At 51.0% G+C, this 19,245-nt stretch overlaps 1 protein-coding gene across 2 annotated transcripts in view; it reads right to left on the reverse strand.

Annotated features, from left to right (window-relative positions):
• Positions 1 to 788: 788 nt before the first annotated feature.
• The window catches only part of FLT4 (fms-related tyrosine kinase 4), a 36,651-nt gene continuing 18,194 nt past the window's right edge, over positions 789 to 19,245 (reverse strand). The window contains exons 11-29 of one of the 2 annotated variants that reach the window (XM_010288915.1): positions 16,976 to 17,084; positions 15,599 to 15,958; positions 15,203 to 15,349; positions 14,406 to 14,537; positions 14,013 to 14,119; positions 13,575 to 13,710; positions 12,674 to 12,778; positions 11,032 to 11,145; positions 10,703 to 10,791; positions 10,266 to 10,413; positions 9,595 to 9,689; positions 9,131 to 9,253; positions 8,615 to 8,726; positions 8,147 to 8,246; positions 7,579 to 7,684; positions 6,487 to 6,626; positions 5,699 to 5,819; positions 4,826 to 4,911; positions 789 to 3,437 (exon numbers count right to left, since the gene is read on the reverse strand). In XM_010288915.1, the coding sequence (XP_010287217.1) occupies positions 3,218 to 3,437; positions 4,826 to 4,911; positions 5,699 to 5,819; positions 6,487 to 6,626; positions 7,579 to 7,684; positions 8,147 to 8,246; positions 8,615 to 8,726; positions 9,131 to 9,253; positions 9,595 to 9,689; positions 10,266 to 10,413; positions 10,703 to 10,791; positions 11,032 to 11,145; positions 12,674 to 12,778; positions 13,575 to 13,710; positions 14,013 to 14,119; positions 14,406 to 14,537; positions 15,203 to 15,349; positions 15,599 to 15,958; positions 16,976 to 17,084 (2,550 nt within the window). In that variant the 3' untranslated portion in view covers positions 789 to 3,217. The remainder of the gene's footprint in view (positions 3,438 to 4,825; positions 4,912 to 5,698; positions 5,820 to 6,486; positions 6,627 to 7,578; positions 7,685 to 8,146; positions 8,247 to 8,614; positions 8,727 to 9,130; positions 9,254 to 9,594; positions 9,690 to 10,265; positions 10,414 to 10,702; positions 10,792 to 11,031; positions 11,146 to 12,673; positions 12,779 to 13,574; positions 13,711 to 14,012; positions 14,120 to 14,405; positions 14,538 to 15,202; positions 15,350 to 15,598; positions 15,959 to 16,975; positions 17,085 to 19,245) is intronic. The other variant, XM_010288907.1, reaches the window with a different exon arrangement.

The raw sequence follows: 19,245 nt of genomic DNA on the forward strand, positions 1-19,245 counted from the left end.
ATGTTGAGTTCCAGTAAAAAGCCCAAACAAAATACAACAGAGAGTGCATTGTGAACGGAGCAGGCACAATTATCGAACCCTGGGTTTTTAAAGTTGAAATACTCCCTTGTCGCTGTGGAAAGACAGACAACACCGTTGGCTCACATCTTAAAACCAAAACAGATCAGCTTCATTTCATGCTCATGCTTATCTGGAGACACTTAAAAAAAAAAAAAAGCCAGAAATAATGCAAGAGTGTGGGGAAGTGTATCAGGTCCGTAAACTCCAATTTTAGTATACTTTTAAGAGAGTGAAAGTACAATTGTTCCAACAGCTCCACAATATCCCACGCTACAATTGTTCTTCATCAGCAGGAGTGTCTGAAGAGGAGCCTGCGTTTGCTCCTATCACGGCTGCATTGTTCATGCAATGCTGTTGGTGCAGATACAGTAGGATCCGATTCCATCCCCCACCTCAAGATAGTGCAAAAGAGAAAAAATAAACTTCTGTTGGGCCAAATTATTCGAATGTTGAAAAATCAGATGTCACGCCAGTGCTTTCCCCAGAGTGAAGCAGGAGAACGTTAACAATGGCTCTGATGCAGTAACCCTTCTCCACAAGGATGCTCGTGAGCAATTTACAGCTGAACCTAGCGACAAAGTGCAGCTGTCCTGGCTGGTTGGGAGTGCTGACAGCCAGCCAGGGTGCTCAGATGCTTCTGTCCCCTTTCTGCTAAGGAATCCTGCCAGTGCCCGGCAAGAGTCATGCTTTGCTAGTATGTTTCTATCCCTCACATATGGACAAGGACTTGCAGCTACTTTGGAATTCTGTTTTTCAACTATTATTTAATTTATAGGCCTCTTTCTTGGGCCCTCTTTCAGATGCGGCTGTGTTTCCAGGCAGAAAACTGTTTGTGAAACACTGGAAACAAGAGAACTTGGGTCCTATGGATGCCCATCACCAAGCAAGCAGCCTGAATCTAGCTCAGCAGTCTCTCACCTTCCACCCATGTGAATGCCAGTGGAGACCTCCAGCAGCACTGGGCACATGCAGCCTTCCTTCTGTCAAGGGAACCACCAGTTCAAGAACCAGGGCAAGATGAGGAGAATTTGGTCTGGCCTACACTCTGTTGGCTGTCCTACCTCCTTGGCCTGGCTCTCCAGCATCTCCTGCCAGAGGGTTCTTACTGAGTCATAACAATTACTTAAAGATGCTTAAATTCCTGGCAACTTCAGGGGACACCAGTAGAAGGCAGGGAATTCATCGTCACATGCAGTTTCCAATTCTGTGTCCTGAGCCAGTTTGGCTCAAGCTGGTCTGGTTTTCTGCCTCTTTTTGCTGTGGAAATCACAGCCACGTCATCCTGCTGACACAAAAAGGGAGGGGAACATTGGGCGCTCTGCACAGGCTTAGAGTATCTGTTTTCCCATGTGCTAAATAAATCTCCCCATTACACTTGTGCGGAGAACTATAATTAAGACTTGGGAAAGTCATCTGTAAGGACTCAGGCTCACGTCAGGAAACACATAAAACCCTCTGCTGGAAAAGAAATACAGTGTGGGAAAGCAGTACGCCTGACAAGAAACACAATTTTAAAAAGTCCAAACCAAACCCTTGGTTCTGTGCACACAGGTGTGGCCCACAAGCAGAAACTCTCCGGTGCTGAGATGTCCTGGTGCAAGGAGCTCTGCCAGCCACGGGCATGTGGGAGAAGAGATGATGACAAGCTGTTCAGACGAGCCTCTTCACGCAGACTCCTCTGACAGTGATGTAACCGTGCTCTGTGGCTGAGCTCTCGGATTGTGAGCAGGATGGAAAGAAGTAGGTGGGAAGTGGTGAGGCAGCAGCACAGAAATCTGTAGACAGGGGCTGCAGAGGTTCCCCAGAGCTCTGAATTCACATGGTATCTTTCAGAAACAGAAGGCCCAAGTGGTGAGATGTTTCCTCAGCAAATAAATGTTTCTTAATCCCCCAGAGACAGGTACGCTGTGCTGGTGGCTTTGCAACAGAAACTGGAGGGGAGATGATGGGGCAAAGTGCCTCCTCAGAGCCAGGGAACTAGGGTGGCATGAAGGGTCACGGTGCAGAACTGTTCATCCAGGAGAATGGGGGCTTGAGCACCAGCCAAGCGCTGCCCTCCATGTGCTCGGTGATGCCAACACACAAGGGGATGCTGCACCTCATTGCTGGAGCTCTGTTCCTTCCATTGTGTCTAACACCCTTGCAGCAACTTGAAAATAAACATTTCCCTCCCTACCACTTTGATCCTTTTCCTCCCAGCAAACAACCCATTTTCACTCTATGTTTAGAAACTAGCTGAAATTAACACAGCTTTGCTTTAATTTCTCACTCGAGCAACAAATGATCTCAGCACTACTCTGGGAGAAGGGGAAGGCGAGAGCAGCAGACCTGTGAGTAACCTGCTCCCAGCACAGATCATCTGAAACCCTGTTTTGCACTGGGCCTGCAAAAAGAGTTGCTATTTATCTCACTGGGAGGACTCTTGCCATCAGCTGATGACCTACTCAGCACTAGCTGTGTTGAGATGGCTAAAATAATCCTGGTAATAAAAGCAGATTGACAGGTTTCCCCCCCCAGCAGAGATGACAGGGGTGTGGGCTTGCAGAGGAGATGGAGAGGCTGGCACCTACCCAGAATGAACAGTGTGCATGAACATTTACAAAGATCCCTAGAGATCTCTCCATACACCTCTTTAAAATGTCCTGCTCTTGCTGCTAATACCACTAGGGATTTCTTCCCTTTGATTCTGCTCTGCAGCTCAGCAGCTGACATCATGAGGAGAGGAGGAGGAAGCAATCCAAGGAAAAATATTCAGGCTGCACACCCGGAAGAAAGTTGAGACTAAGACAGATCTATTTATATCTGACCTGAAATGGGCTTTCTGAATGGCAAGCTGATCTGAGTGGAGGCTGGATGCTAGGCAGAAGGTGCTGTAGTGCTGAACACAGGCACCCACTTCCTGGCAGAATGTATCTGTCTGAGCCACAGGAAGGAAAGGAACGTGAGGAATCAGCGAGGCGCTCTCTCCAGTCCCAGCACAGGGAAGCTGCAGCTGGAGGTGCTGCGGTCCCAAGGACTTCTGTGTTCCCCGTCCGTTCGGAGTAGGTTCCCTGCTGGGGTTGGGCATGGGTTGAAGGAGAAGCTCTGAGTGACCCTGATGACACGCCTGGAGGGTGAGAGGCGATGCCTCAGCAGGCGCCTCCAGGGCCTGATGCCATTAGTACTGCTCGGAGAAGAAGGAAGCGTGGAGAGCAGGGGGGCTGGACCCCTCTCCAGGCGGGGTGCAGCTGCCGTCCTCAGAGTGTTCTGACAGCTCCCCGTATTCACTGTTGTAAAAAGTCTGGCCTCCGACTTGGGACCCGTACGATGGCCGACATCTGCCCCGCAGGTCCGACTGTTCCCCTGGCAGCTCCGCAGTTCGTCTGGGCCCTTTACTGCTGTGAGGGAAAGACACACAGAAGATCGATCGTAGCACTCCTGGAAAATCTCTGTCCTGCCTAGAGAGATTGCAGCTTCAGGAAACATCATCTGCCAATGCACGGGGCAGAGGCATAGTCAGGAATGGACCTACACCTCCATTTCAAAGCACAACACCAGGCCTTGCTCTAAACCTAAGCACAGCCCATATGTTTTGTGAAAAATCTGACTTGGCAACCGAGTTATTTCAGCTCTTCTAGATACCTTTGGGAAGCCCAGGGAAGGGTTGGAACCCCAACGAGCAGGGAGAGAAAAGTGACATTGCCTCAGTTGCTGCTAGACCTGGCAGGAGTAACAGAATCTGGTACAAACCAACAGCCAGGATGGGGGAAAGGAAACGAAAGAAGATGATGAAGAAGATGTGGGAGGAAATCGGCAACCTCATCTCAGCACCTGCCAGTATCAGGCGACTAGCAAGAAGTCACAAGAGCAAGGGCAGGGACACGTTCAAGGAGAGGTTTAAGGGCAGTATTTTCCAGGAGACAGGATGCCAGGTAGCCCATGGTGTAGGAGACAATGGGAACGTGCCTTAGGGAAAAGAGGACAAGGACAAGAAGCAGGAGACAGTCTGATACAACAGCAGAGAGGCCACAAGGCTATGGCTAAGGGAGAAGACAATGACCAGTCTGATCTGATTTTGGAAGGCAGAGAAGGTGAGGAAGAGGCTTGGGATTGGCCTTGCCTATACATGAGCTGACATGGTTTGCTCAACACAGTGTCATGGAGACAAGGTCCCAGCCTGCTCTGGCACCAAGCAGAGATGAGCTGGACAGGTTCTCACCCAGTTTCCAAGCCTGGGGCAAGGACATAACCATCTATAACATCGTCAGCCCGCCAGCTCAACCCGCCTGGCTCAGTACCGGCATGTGGGAAGTCCTAAGGCCTGTACCATCCCTGCAATGCCGCTTCAGGGCCCTGTACCACAGGGGTCAGGGCTGGGGGAGGGAGGTGGCAGCCGCATAGTTTCCATCCATCCCAGCTGCCACCGCTTGAACAAGCCCTGACACATTTCACCAGAAAATGTCAATAAGCATTAAGAGTCCTATTAACACCGTCACTGTGTCTCATTATCTTAACGGACAAATTTTCATACCCCGTGGAACATGTTTTGATCAGTTGAATGGGCACAGTTTATATTTTTAAACCCTAGGAAGCAGCAGGCAGGTCTGTTCTTCATGCACTTTGCCTCTTGTTAATGTGTGCATGGACTTATCTGGCACAGGGCCCACAGCTCTGCTGCTGCTGAGAGCCCCAGGAGACATACCCTATGGGGAGACACCGAGAGCTGCCGCCTGGTCTCACTGCATTTGGCAGCAGGGAGGTCTGCGTGGCTAGACTTAAGGAGTACCTGAATCCACCTTCTTTTCTGTGTCGGTTTTCTATCCTCTCAAATTCCTCAGATGCCAGAACCATCCCACTGTCTGTTTGATTGTCCTGGAAGGAAGCAACAGGAGTTATCAGTAACATCCCTGTCGGCTGATCAGAGTGGGAAGGGAGAAGGAATCATTCAGGACATGAGATCATGTGTTTCTGTGATGGGAAAAAAGGAGTAGGGGCACTTTACCAGCATGCTCCTTGGTCTTGCTGGAAGAGTTTCTTAGGCACCTTCTTAAAAGCAGTATGTACAAAGGTAGGATTTGTGTGTGCAGTTCAGTGCCACTTACGGGGAAAAAAAAAAAAAGAGTGCTGCCTGCCTGGAAGATGTATTACCCTCAACTCGGTGAGAGGTGAGATCTTCCTCTGACACTAAGGGGATTACTTAAGTTTTGCTGCTATAGAAGATATAAGTACCAGCCCAGTTTAGAGAGGCCAGGAGGGCTCCTGCTGCACACAACTGTGTGGGTCAAGATTAGGGAGGTGCAGACAAGGACTCTGGGTTTACCTAGTCCTGGATGGGTTTCAGTATGCTTAACCAGACCCTGTTTACATATTTGAGAAGGGTGAAGATCAGGCTTTTCTCTGAGATCCTTTATAGTCCTTGCTTGTAGATCTAACCTCCCTATTTCACACTCGGGGAGTACAAGCTGTGCTGTAGAGAAACCCCAATGTGCCAAGTGGAGAAATGAATGTGCGTAGGACTGGACAGACTGAACAGGAATGACACAGACAGACTGACATTAGATAGGAGTGATCTTCCTTCCATGATCTTAACAGCAAAGCTGTCAGGAAACAGCTGAACATTTCTTTGCCCCCTGCTCAACCCCACTCAGATGCTACTCACCGGGTGTGCCTTGTACATTGTATGTGTCATGGGAAACTCTTCAAATGTCTTTATCCTGGATGGACACCTGATCTGATTTCCTCCCGTCAAACAACCAGGGAACGAGACACAGTTGTAGTATCTGCTGACAGAAGCATACTGTATTCAGTAAAACCAACAGAGTCAATGTCCTGAATAAACAGGACCTGGACCCAACCTCCTCTCCATGCAACCGAAGTATGCAGGGAGGCAGATGACCCAAATGGTGGATTTTGGGAGGGGAATAGAGTCACTTTAGGCCTCTTAACCCCATACTTCTGCAGTGGGGAGCACCCAGACTTGCTGATTCAATGAGGCCCTGATTACCCCTCCACTCTGGATAAGCAGAGTAATGTCATATAAATCCTAGGCCTCACACTATCACAGCTCCCCAGAGATGAGAAGCCTAGGCCTAATTGTTTGGGTTAGTTAGGAACAGATAGGATGAAGCTCCTGCACAAGCAGAAGGGCAGGTGACACCTTCTTTCCTCATCTACCTGATGGACCAGGATGATGCTCTGGCAGTGTAGCTGGAAGCAGGAGAAGGAATGCCATAGGCTTACGCATCAGGGGCTCTTTCTCATCATCAAAGGAAAGTGATTTTGCTTTTATAAGCAAGATGCTAGTGCCTAAATGCTTGGATCACACCTGATCACCTGGGATTTTTCCAACCTCTTGCCACTGGGTTCATCCCATATCCCTCAGGCTCCCTTACAGCTCAGGCTGCTGGCTGCCTGCTGGACTCTATGTCCTTTTCAGAGGGGATTCACCTTGCTGCTAGGCTGTGGCAGCGTATCCTCATGTCAAAGTCCTCTTCATCTGAGTTTTGCTGGACAGAGGAAGGCACCTGGGAGAAACCATCATCTTCTGAGCTGTGAGAGTCGTTCAGCGGGATGTAATCCTTCCCTTCCTGGTAGGAAGAACAGTGAGTGGCCTCAGAAGAAGGGGAGTGCTTTCCCACAAGAAAGGGCCCTACAAGCAGAAGCTGTCAGAGTTGGAGAGGGAAGTTTTTGGTTTGTCTTTTGTTTCTCTGGGACAAAATATTTGGTTGGAGGTTTCTGTGCCCTCTGCATTTAAGTAGCTGCAAGTGTTGCAGGTGCATGGAGATGTGCATGAGCAGGAAAACAACCCAGTCCTATGGCACCTACAGTTCTCTAGCCTACATGGACAGAGCACTGTGCTCCAGGTGCACATCACTGTAGCTTAGTCATGCCTGTGCTGGGATCCAGGGCTGAAAGGTTAAAATCAGGAATGTCAGGATGAGACAGTACTCCTATTTAAGCATTTAGCTTTCATTTTATGAAATGGAACATCAAGAAAATGTTAAAATCAGAGCTGCACGCTCATTGCAGTTAGAAGTCCTGCTGAGATACTGCATGGCAGTGATTAGTAATAGTTTCACAGAAATTTGTATATCTGACTGCTGTAATGGAACAGTTGTTGGGTTCACATGGCCCTGACATTTAGATCCGAGGATAGAGTTTCAGAAACCCTGCTGAAGTCCTGGTTTTCATTATGCGGGCATGTGGGAGGCAGGAGTGCCAGGGCCTTGACTCAGCTGAAAAATTTCAAATAATCATCTGGGGATTAAGATGGAAATACTGGAATGATGACTGAGAGGGTACCCGCCCTGCAAGGAGTGGAGCTATATTAGGATGCAGCAAGAGGGCTACCACAGAAATGAGCTCTCCAGTAGTTCTGGGAAACAGACCTCTCTGATCCAGGAAACCCTGTGTTATCCCTTGGCCTGCACAAAGGTATTGCATTGGCCAGGGAGTCAGAGGGGGGCACAGCAAGGGAGCTAGCAGTGGGAGAAGAAAGAGCTGTTCTGGAGCTGAGCAGGGACACAGAGAGGTTTTCACCTGCTGGACATTTTCCTGAAGAAGGTTCCCCAGTATCTCCACCAGGTCAGAGAAAGTTGGTCTCTCTTTGGGATCACCATGCCAGCAGCTCAGCATTATACGGTAACTGCCAAGAAGAGATGCTGGGTTTATGCCACAGAAACCCCCTCCTACCCCACTCTGCAGCTCCCACCCACATGGTGCCCGCTAGAACAGCATGTACCCGCACTGTGAAAGAAAGCTCAGCACCCCCCAGCACATTGTCCATGTGGACCTACTGGAAGAGGGTTGGTTCTTTATGCACTGAATATAACAGTGTGCAAGGAGCTAATTCAGACACCTCTGACACACTTCAGAGCAGGAAAGCACATTGCCCACTTACAGACCTATCCCAGTGTGGGTATGCAAGGGTACCTAGATAGCTGCCTGGAGTGAAGGATGCATTGGCTCATCCCCCACCCTGGCTGAAAGGTCTTTGCATCCCACAGAGGGGCCTGTCCTGCCCTATGCTGGAACCTAGGAGGTTTCTACTATCCCACAGAGAGCTCTGCTCTGACCAGTGCTAGGATCTGTAGGGTTTCTGACTCACATTTCTGCTGTGGCGTACTCTGGGGCTCTCATCCTGGTACCGTCTTTCAGCCTCTGGCAGAACTCCTCGTTGATCTGGACTCCAGGGTATGGAGATGCCCCTAAAGGAGGTTTGAAGAGGCGGGGGAACATGAAATGTGCCAGCAGAAACCAGTCCTTCTGGGACTGCCCTTCCTCCCAAAACACTGGCAGATGTGGTCACTTATACACAGCCCAAGTCCTTGGTGCTGCCTGAGACAGGCCGCTCTGCCTCAGTGAGCTGGAGGCCACCTCTGCATGCCTGTCTCCCCATCACCCTGTTTGTAGGTGGATATGGCCTCCATATTTTTTTGCCTACACCGATGCCTCTACCCATCACTCCTTAGATGTGCTTCAGAACATCAGGGCCTCCTGCACAGACATATCCACCAAGATGCTACATGGGAAGGGAGGTCTCCCTCAGCAGCATGTGACCCTCATTAGCACTCACCTAGTGAGAATATTTCCCAGAGGAGGACCCCAAAGGACCAGACATCACTCTGGGTAGTGTAGACCTTGTCAAAGATGCTCTCTGGAGCCATCCACTTAAGTGGGAGACGGGCCTGCAGGAGGGAGAGGCAAGGCACAAGCGTTCAGGACAGCCCTTGCACTAGCAACAGGATGAAAGTAAACCAGAGCTGATAGCCCTGCTTCTGTCTCCATGGAGGAATGGAGGTTTGGTTAGGCCAGAGGGAGGGATGAAGACACTGAAAGGGCAAGGAACGAGTATAAAGAAAGAAGAGCAAGTTAATAACAGGCTGAGAGGCAGAAGGAAGGAGACAGAGGTCTGGTGGTGGAGAAGGATGACAGCACATACATCACTGGGCCAACAGTTCCTGGTCCCAGCCACACAAGTGGTTCCACTCCTCCATTTTCATCTTATCCTTAGTTTATTCCATCCCCAGAGTAGTTTAGGAACGACTCAATGGGGCATAATCTGTATAGGGTTTGAGAAGATGGCACTCACACTGCCTTTCCTGACGTAGTCGGGGTCCTTGTAGATGTCTCGGGCCAGGCCAAAGTCACAGATCTTTACCACATTGTTCTCAGACAGCAGAATATTGCGGGCTGCCAGGTCTCTGTGGATGCACTGAGGGCACACGAAGAGGAAGGGGCAAAATCAGAGGGACAGGAACCACCATCAGAAAATGCAGAGCCCCCCTCCCCCCCGCCTTGTGAACCTGAGCTGTAATAGGGGAATGGTGGAAGTGGGAAGGAGCTAAGGATTAAAAGGAGATGGTTAAGGAGAGGATGACATGCAAGAGGACCAATTTCCTATATTTGTGTACATCTTTGTGTTCTCAGACCTCCTGAGATGTGTGAGGCAGACCACTGAATCTCTCTGTGTCACCTGTAAAGTGGCTGTAGGCAGGCCTTCTCTGGTCAGGCATGCACAAAAGAAGAGTGGAGCGAAGGAAAGGGTGAACTCACCTTTCGGGATGCCAGGAACTCCATGCCACGTGCTACCTGGAAGCTGTAGCAGATCAGGTCTTCCATGGTCAAGGGACTTTGCCACAAGTCATCCACTGTCCAGGAGTACAAGAAAATGATTAGACAGTGAGCAGTCTCTTGTCCTCCTTGCCTCTCTCCAGGACTGTGGGATACAGTCAGCCTCTTGGTGAGATACAGCTAGTCCTCAGTGCTAATTGGAGTAACTAGCTCCCCTCTAGGATTTTCTGCTTAGGTGGCAGAAAGCACACAGCGGGAACCTGCTGAAGTGTGAGGAGAATGAGTCCAGCCTCCAGCACATGTCAGTCAGACAGAGTTGTGGGGAACAGGGCTGGCAGGGACTTTGAGGGTCAACTCATCATTCCTGTCCCGAGGAGGACCCACTGAGATCCCCTTCAATTCTCCTTTCTTTAGGCTAAAAAAAAAATCCAGAGGAACATAATCCTCCCTTCTGGGTTTCGAGAGTCTATTACAAAAGACAACATGGCTGTAATAGCCTTGTTCGGGGAATTGCCATGCAACAGTGGAGTGATCAGCTGAAAGGCTGGGTCCCAGCTGCCCACTGTCATGCCCTACACATTCCCCAAGTTAGCCAACTCTGGCAATTTTTTGGTGGGTCAGGTGAGGAGCTGCTGCCAAGGCTACAGTTTTACCTTCCTGGATTGGCTGCGCTGTCTGGCTTTTGTGCATCAGAAAGCGGTTGAAGATAGCGCCGTCGCTAGTCCCAGAACGACTCCTCCTGTCTGCTCTCACTGCCTCCACAATGGACTGGACCTGAATACGCAGCCTGGGAGACTTCTCCTGGCAACGAGACCAAAACAAAAACCTCAGCAGACAACACACGCTGTAACCCCTGCACCCATGAGCTGCACAGTCTTTTCCAGACTGTAATTCTGGCCTGGAAGCACCTATCTTCCCTTGCAGGAAGAAATTATTTCCCTGATGTGCACGTGAACCAGGATCACTGTGTAGAGTTGATGTGCTGCTAGATAGAGGGTGTCTTTGTCCCACTGTCAGATCATGTTTCAGGCTACATGTCTTCCTTCCCTAGACATGGGACAGGTCCCTACGGGAAAAGGAAGCTACTTACCCTGTAAGGACTGAATCCTTCCCGCTTGGCCCGCAGGTAGTTGGAGAGGTTTCCATACTTGCAGAACTCAACAATAACCATGAGTGGACCTGGTGAGAAGATACCAAAGGTCAGGGGAAGAGGTAAGGGCTTGGGATGGTCAGAATTTGTCCCTGACTCATGTTATGTGCAGCCCTGCTGAGCTGTGGCACCTGCGCTAAGTGCACACAGACACACTGGTAACATCCCCACATGTCCCTGCGGTCACAGATGTGGCCAGCAGAAAGGACACAAGGGGACAAGCACTGATCTCTGGGAGCAGGCACAGCCTGTTGCCCTGGGATATTTACCATTGGGTTTGGTACAGGCACCCAGCAAATTCACCACGTTGAGGTGATTCCCGATGTGAATGAGGATCTTCAGCTCTGACATCAGTGCCTTGTGCTCGCTTGCGGTGGCTCCCTCTGGAAACACACAAACCATGTCATGATGCCTCCTCACAGCTTTTCACTACCCCTCACCACCCTTCTCTTAGTAGAGTGTTAACGTGAGTCTCGCTGAGGAGGCTGACACCCCAAAGCCTTGGTATATTTTGTTTTTGCCTGTTTCCATAGGAAACATCAGAGCCTTCTCTGGAGATCCCAGGATCTCTGCTGTAATATATAGGGTGCTCGCTGCAGGTGCAGGGATCCAGAGCAAAGGACAACACAGCCTGTGCCCCACAGATTTTTCTTTGTGGTAGTTGTGCAGCGAAAAAGATCACCTGAGGCTTACATACAGATGCACATTTTTGAATCTCTGCCCTTTCAGCCTCCAAACAGAGATAACAAGCCATAAAAAAACCTGAAGGAAAATTAGAAACAAAAGGCATCTGAGTCTTTTGATCATGACTGAAGACAGGAGCTGTCTCAGCTCAAATCCAGAATATCTTTTTATGATTCCTCTCCAATAACAAACACAGTGTTGTGCCCCTGCCAACTCTCTGAACTGCATTTTCTCTCTGAGTGCCTAATTCGCACCAACTCTTGATCCTCTGTTTTACACTCAGGGTTTGTTCTCTGGTTTTGTGTGCCTTTTTCGTACTCCTCTGCTCCCCATATGCATTTTGCCTTACTTGGGAGTTTGTAAAGTCTGAGAGACACAAGCATCCTCTTGAAATGCAGCTGATGGGCCAGGTGAGAGCCATGCCTCAAAGGACTGTAAAGCAACCTTGCATGGCCAGGCCTCCCTCTGCAATTGCTGTGAAGATCATCTGTACGCTTGCAATGGTAAGTGCTGCTGAGATGAGCCATGACTCAGTTTCCACATACAGGACACTGCTGGCCAGAAACTGCCTCAGTATTTTGTTGGGTGCCAAATTACAGAATAATGTTCTGGATGCCTGTTTGAAAGCGTGGCTATAGAAACTTAAAATCTCACTTTGGATTGACCAGGCTTTGGATGCAAAGCCATTTAGCCCTCAGAGCTGGGTAAGAGCTAGAACCTGCTTCCTTACCCAGCTCTGAACCTGGCCCATAAACATGAAATACAGGCACATTTGGAAGAAGGGAATTGGAAGCAACACTTCCTTTAGTGACCTGACAAAGAGGGGCTCTGGATTCCTGTTCATCCTTTGAGACAGATTTAATTCTTTGCCTTTGCAGACAGCTAAATTTCCTTGAAAGCCGAGTTCCCCAAGTTCCTGCTCTCTGCTCTGCCACTTGCTTCCCAGTGCAACTGAATGGGGCTAAAGTATCTATAAGGCCAAGAGGATCAACTGTGTTGAGGCTAAGAAGCCATAAATTAAAAGGCTGGCTCCAGCTCCTCTCCCCTAGTTCAGGGCTGGCTCAAGCAGAAGCATCCAGGAGTGCTTGTGGGAGATAAAACATTTTCCAGGACCTTAACAAATGCTTTATGCAAAAGACAGGTATTTACAGGGTGGACATTCCCTGGCAGGTGCCTCATTCTTTGCTGTCCACACAGACTGCATATTCTGCTTTGCTGTCCACATACCTTTCAGCATTTTGACTGCTACTGTCTCACAGCTGTTACTTTTATTGATCCCAAATGCTGATGCTTCCACCACCTTCCCAAAGGCACCGTGACCCAGGACTTTACCTATGGGCAAGGAGAGAGGCAGTGTGAAGGAAGGCAGGTGCGGCACAGGCAGAATGGAATGAAAAAACAAAAACCCAACAGGAAACAATGGGAAGAAGAAAGAAAAAACATCATAAAGGAAAAGGAAGGAATGGAACGTGTGCCCTTCCCAGGTGGCTGCTTGCTCTGTCAGTGAGAATAAGAGAAAGGATGATGGGAGGAACTGAGACAGAGCTGGCATGGACAAAGCAGAGGAAGGAAATGGCCCTGCAGAAGTGAGGGGCTGTTTGTTGCCCTCAAGCAGAGCATGTGGGAGAGGTAAACGTGACACCTTGCAGCAGAGCAGCCAGGGCTAATGTCACTGCTCTGTGCGTCAAAGGTAGTCTGCAGCCCTTTTAACCTTCCCAGACAGAAGGAAGAGACTGCAGGTGGCTGTCTTGGCATGAAGACGATAATGGATGCAGCCCTGGTCCTGAACTTGGGGTACTTGCTGTGGACTGGGCTGTTCTGTCCAGATTGCCACCTGGAGAATATGGGAATGTATTTTAAAGCATGCTCAGAGGTCTTCTGGTCTCAGTGATGCCTGTGTGGGTACACTGGGAGAGTCTGGGCTTACAGTTGTCCATAGACAGACCCAAAGAGATTTCCCAGGCACAGCTGGACTTTAGGGACAGTCTGGGGAAGAAGATGGAAAGCCTGAGGCAGAGAGAAGGCATTAAATACACAAAGGTGTGTAAGAAACCTGGAGGATGAGTTTGAAGGGCTGGCAGGAAGCCCTTGCTACAGCCTGCAGTGGCAGGGAGGGGGTCTGGCTCACCTAGGCGCAGGCGGTCTCGTGGGAACTCCCACTTGCTGGAGTCGTAGGGCAGGTACTCGCACTGCTCCTCCAAGGGCACCTCGCCAGGGTCCATGATGATGGAGAGGTAGCCCGTCTTGATGTCTGCGTGGGCAGGCTGCAGGAATCAGCCAAAACAAAGGGTGAGGAGATGCCCTCCCTGCACTGAGTGCTGACTCCCAGTGGGGATTTGGTTCCTTTGCCTGCCTTGACCTGCTTCCCCCTGGCAAAGGCCATTCCCTGTCACCTCCTTTACCACAGCCCTTATGCACCCCATCCTTGGCAGTGAGAGTACTTGAAGCAACACTTAATGGCCTCCTTTTAGCAGATGCTGTCATAGAGCCCCACATCACAGCAATGGTGTTGCCCCACACCCCACTAAGCCACCTCCCCTGCCCTGGGACAGAGAGAGTCACGTACCCTTTTGATGTTACAGAAGATGAGGATAAGGAGAATCCAGAAGAAAACAGCGATAACCCCAGTCCCAATCAGAATGACAATCTCCACATTGGTCCTGTCATCAGAGCCTGTGGGACAGGAGGGAAATCATAGCTTCAGAGATTCCCATTCCGTGCCCCAGGCACAGCTGTCCCTTGTGGCCTGCTTCAGGATGAGGGGAGACTGGGGAGGTGTGTTTGCCTGAGCTAAACATGCTCTGGGCTACAGATCCTCCTGTGAGAGCACCATGCCACCAGCAAGGCCTAGGGACTTTCACTGCCTCCTGCTGCCTGGTGTCACACGGAAGGGGCATGGGACCTTGGCCACACTCCTACTCCCCCCCTTCATCCCCAGGGGTGTCATGGCTGCTCGTACCTTCCACAGAGACACTGGCCGAGGAGTTCACACAGCCCTTAGCGTTGCAGACGCTGCACAGGTAGAGCCCAGCATCCTCTTCCCTCACCCTCTGAATGCTCAGCCTCTGGTTGAAGTCTGCCAGGTCGATCCCTGTAAGGCACAGACAGTTCCGGTGGTTACTCACAGGGAGGGGGGATTATATCCTGGACTCATTCAGGCTGAAAATAAGGCTCCTGTTTTTTGGCTGGTTCATTTTAGATGGCAGAATGAAATTGCACCAGCTGGTAGAGGCTGTCTTCTGTGGCCTGATGGCCCCAGAAATACACTGGAGGGGCCTTCCCCAGGCAGCGTCTGGAGGGGGAGAAAGCCCTGCAGACAACACTGGATGGGGATGGTGCCCAGGCAGTCCAGCTGGTGCATCAAGCTCTGCTTCAGCTCTAGGACGTGTTCCTTTCCCTCTGCAATGTGCCTGGATCCTTCCCATGTTCCTTCCATGAGATCTGGGTTGGTCACTGTCTGAGCAGAGATGCCAGGCACTGCGCTGGGATTAAGAAGATGAATGATTTATCTCTCTCTCTCTGCTCTCCAGCTGAATGTGCACATGCACAGACAGTGCTGAGCCAGGCCCCAGGGCACAGACTTGGCTGGTGAGACAGCATCAAACTGGGATAGAACATGATTAAAATCAGAGTTCAGGCAATTCAGAGAACGGGCACCTTTGCCTGGGCACAGCAAGTCCCAGAACCTAGCAGTGTTCAGCGCTCCAGCCACTGGACATGATGTCCTCCCTTTCATTCACTCCCAGCCCACTGTACCTGACACTTCTTCCACCAGTTTCTCGTCTTTGTACCAGCTGATTTCAGGAACATGGTTGCCGTCCACCTTACAGCGCATCTCTATGGAGTCGCTGACGTTCACCCAAATGTCTGTCAGGTTCTGCTTGAGGCGGGGGATCTCCAAGGCTGGAGGAGCAGCACAAAGAGGAGGAAGGGAAAACGAGAAACTGATTGATCAAAAGAATATCTGTGTTCCTGGGGGACTTTGGGTCTCTGATCCCTGCTGAAGGGTGTCTTGAGAACCCAGGTGCCCTGTCTTTGCCACCTTGAGTTTAGCTTGCTTGCATGGCTTCCCCTGGGGATGGACTGGGAAGCTGATGGCAGCAAGAGCACCAGCTCTCCTCCGTCACTCCCGCCTGCCCTGTGGACCCTCACCCTGCACAGAGATGTATTTCTTGTGGCAGTGCTTTTCCCGGGTCTTCCGGTTCTGCACCTCACAGACATAGTCTCCCTCCTCGCCCAGGGAGATGTTGGGGATGGTGAGAAGCAAGGTCGCATCGTTGGAGTCGGGCTGGAAGCGCAGCTCCCCCTGCATCTTGGTGGCATAGTGGTGGACATTCTTGCAGTCCAGCACGAGGGGGTTGCCCTCCTCATCATGGAGCTTGGAGAGGTTCAGCCGATACCACTGCAGGTTCTCATAGGTGTAGTTGTCTGCATTGCAGCTCAGCTGTAGGTCCTGCCCCTCTATGGGCTCTTCTGAGGGCTGGGACTCAATCTCGAACCCATCTGGAATGGCTTTCAGGAAGGAAATGAACACGTGAATGAGGTTTCATGGCTGAGCTGCCAGACAAAATGAAATTGTCTCCTTGGGTTCAGCTCTCGGAGACCACCCTGTCCTCAGCCAGGGTAAAGGAAACCAGTCTAGAGCAGAACTGTGATATGCAAACTGCTAGCAACCAACAGCTTAAGCCCAGCGAGCGCTAAGGGATATGCTGAAGTCCCAGGGTCAGATTAAGATGGGGTCACAATTGAAACAAGTCCGGAAGGTCTGAATTAGGCTGTTACTGCTCTCAGCTCAACTGCAGCCTTCTGCATTGCACATGTGCCTGCTTTTACACGTGCAGGCAGTTACACAGCCAGGCTGGACAGCTGTACACGCAGAGCATTACTGGAGCACTGACTGAAAATATTCATCTGTCTCCACAAAAGCCGGTGGCTCTGACAGCACAGCTACGACCTATGAGGGCCGTGAGCCCAGGCTTCTAGGGTCTGTCCAGAAAGGCATGAAGATAAGCCTCTGCTGTGCCCACACCGGGCTCCCTCCTGTCCCCAGCAGATAGCGACATACCCCTGCCAGCACGGGCTACCGCTGGCAGGAAGCTTATGCCGCCTCGATGGGCCACTGCTGGGTTCTGAGCTCCCTCCCAGCACCAAAATCCCATGGGAACCCTGCCGAGGGGCTCGGGCCAGCAGGACCCCGCCTCGGAGCGGGTCGGGCAGTGCCACTAGAGGATGCTCTCGGACCAGGCACATCCCCAGCCCAGGACCTGCCAGGGCTGCTCCAGGATTATCCCCAGGTCTGCCTGCCACACTCTGCCTGCGCTATCAGCTGCCAGGGCTCCAGGCTTTTGCCACTCAGCAGAGCTCCGGGGTAGCCCTGCTTTCCTGCTGGCTGCCCGGTCACTGTTTAAGGTGCTAACGGTGAGCCACAGGGCCTCACTCACAGTCTAGGGACCTGCAGGTCTAGGGACCTGCCTACTTCAAGCAGAGGGCTCGGCTGGTGCAGGTGGAGGGTATGTCTGCAGTACTCACTGGTCACGTAGAAGTAGATCAGCCGCTCGTCTCGACCCACTTTATTAGAAGCAATACACTTGTACATGACTGAGACATTGGCCTCCTGGATGGCCAGTTTGCTGACTGTCTGATGGGGAAAAAGAGCATAAGAAGGAGTGAGGAAGAGCAAGAGGGAAGAGAAGTAGGATCGGTGGTGCTCTCTGGCAGACGGCAAAGCACACAGCAAGCCTGGCCCCAGGTGGCAGCTGTACCTAGGAAAGGGTTATGCAAAAATAGCCCCTTATTCAATAGCCCTTTGTGCATTTCAAGCCACATCTGCTGGCTCTAGCAACAGCAACATGGTTTCATTCCTGATCTCTGCTCCTTTTCACAGAGCCCAGCGAGCATAGATGCCTCTCCATGGGAGCATGCTAAGCCTCTCGGGTCACCATGAGGACAGGCCTGTACCCAGCAAGGAGGACATGAACACCATGCAGGCTGAGGGGATGGCTAAGCTCCTGCCAGGCTCTATAACAGTGGGGAGAAAGGAAAGGGACACCAAGGCTTTGCTTCCCTGAGCCCTCTGCAGTTAAGTGACTACTTAGTGTCCCACAGAGTTCAGTGGAGTTTACAGGCACTTACAGACCTGCAAGCACTCCTTTTATCCATAAGGGGAAATCAAACCTGTGAAAGCATCCCAGCTCTCACCACTTTAGGAACAGCTGTCATCTTCTCCCTTTAACTTCCAAGTGTACATAGACATGGTCCTAAAAGCTTCCTCTTCCCCGCTTCCAGCAAGACGTGACTAAGATTGGGCAAACAGCCAGGCTGCCGTCCTGGGAGCACAGACGCAGGAGATACTGCCTCCAAATAAGCCAGGAAAGGCAGCTGGGGAGTAAGGCTGCTCTCTTCCCTGCACATGTGTGAGCTGCCAAATGTGTTACAAGCACTCCCCTTAGAGGAGACCTGCAGTTTGAAGCACAGTTTCCTCCTCCCTCCCAGTTTAAACGACGAGCAAAAATCCCTCTAATGAGAATGTTTAAAATGCAAAAAAATTGTGTTCCTCCAGGGGAACTACTTTGCCTTTACTGTTCATCCCATAGACTTTGGGAAGCATTTCCATTCTAAGTGGCAATGTATTAGCTTGTGTTAATTGTCGTTCATTCAGTGCATATTCAATACAGCTGAAGTGACCCTATTGCTGGCACTTTTGTATGCTGCCTTTCCTGTTTCTTGGGGATTTTCCTTCTAGTCTCCACTGTTACATTTGAGTTGGGGTTTCTGGATTTGACATCATCCTGCTGTCTGCTGTGCATGGCTGTGCACTGCACACCCTGTGGCTCATTCTGGCCTTTCCAGACAGAATAAAAAACAGAGGAGGATGGTAAGAGAAGACAGGCAGTAAGGAGGAGGAGAGGGAGAGAAAGCAGATTTGAGGACATAGTATCCCACCACAAGTGGAAGAGCTCCCTTCTCCCAGAGCCCTTGCATGTCCCAGGGCTGCACAACCTAAGTTGGACATCCAGGATAGTTACAACCAAACAGACAGAATGAGAAGGACACAGCTGAGAAATAGGAGGAAGAGAAGAGGGACAAGGAATGAGGAAAAAAGGGAAAGATCAAAAGGGACCAAGACAAGAGTCACATCTGGAGGGGGACACAAGGGCTTCTCACCCAGGAGCTCTCACCACCCCGGCTCGCCTCCCCAGGGGACACCAACCCCAGCCCCTCCCTTCAGCTGCTCTGGGAGGAGCTGCATCTGCCCCTGCCACCCTTTTGGCAGAGTGATGAACTCCCAGCCAGGCCAGGGGACGGGAAGTGCCTTTGGAGGTGTGTAGGAAAACAGGAAGTGACTTTCGGAAATGGGGGCCCATTTGTTTGTTCTGCATCCCTCTGCAAGCGGCTGGTGCCCGACACCAGCGGGGACAGGAACCCCGTCATGGCACAGACCTGACACTCACAGCTACCAGAGAGACAGAAAGAAACAGGCAGCAAGCAGCGTCTGGCTGTTTGCAGGTCACATGCTGCAATGAGGGAGAAATGTTCCTTCCAGAGAGGAAACGCTGTGATGGAGAAGTGGGCTCTGTGGGGCACACGTGCTCTCACTCACAAACCTGCAGCGGATGGATGCCAACATCTCCATGCCACCCTCGCCCCACTGGGACGGGGACAGCTGGATGAAATGCCCCACCACACACATGCACGTTCCCGAGGCCAGAGATTTCCTGGTCAGTCTGTGACTCCTGCTCTCCCTTCCCAGCTGCCCTGACTGCTCTGAGGGGTTTGGCTCTCCCAAAACAGCTCAAGCA

The sequence above is a fragment of the Phaethon lepturus genome, unplaced genomic scaffold (genome assembly GCF_000687285.1).
Source record: "Phaethon lepturus isolate BGI_N335 unplaced genomic scaffold, ASM68728v1 scaffold26140, whole genome shotgun sequence".
NCBI classification, from domain to species: Eukaryota; Metazoa; Chordata; class Aves; order Phaethontiformes; family Phaethontidae; genus Phaethon; species Phaethon lepturus.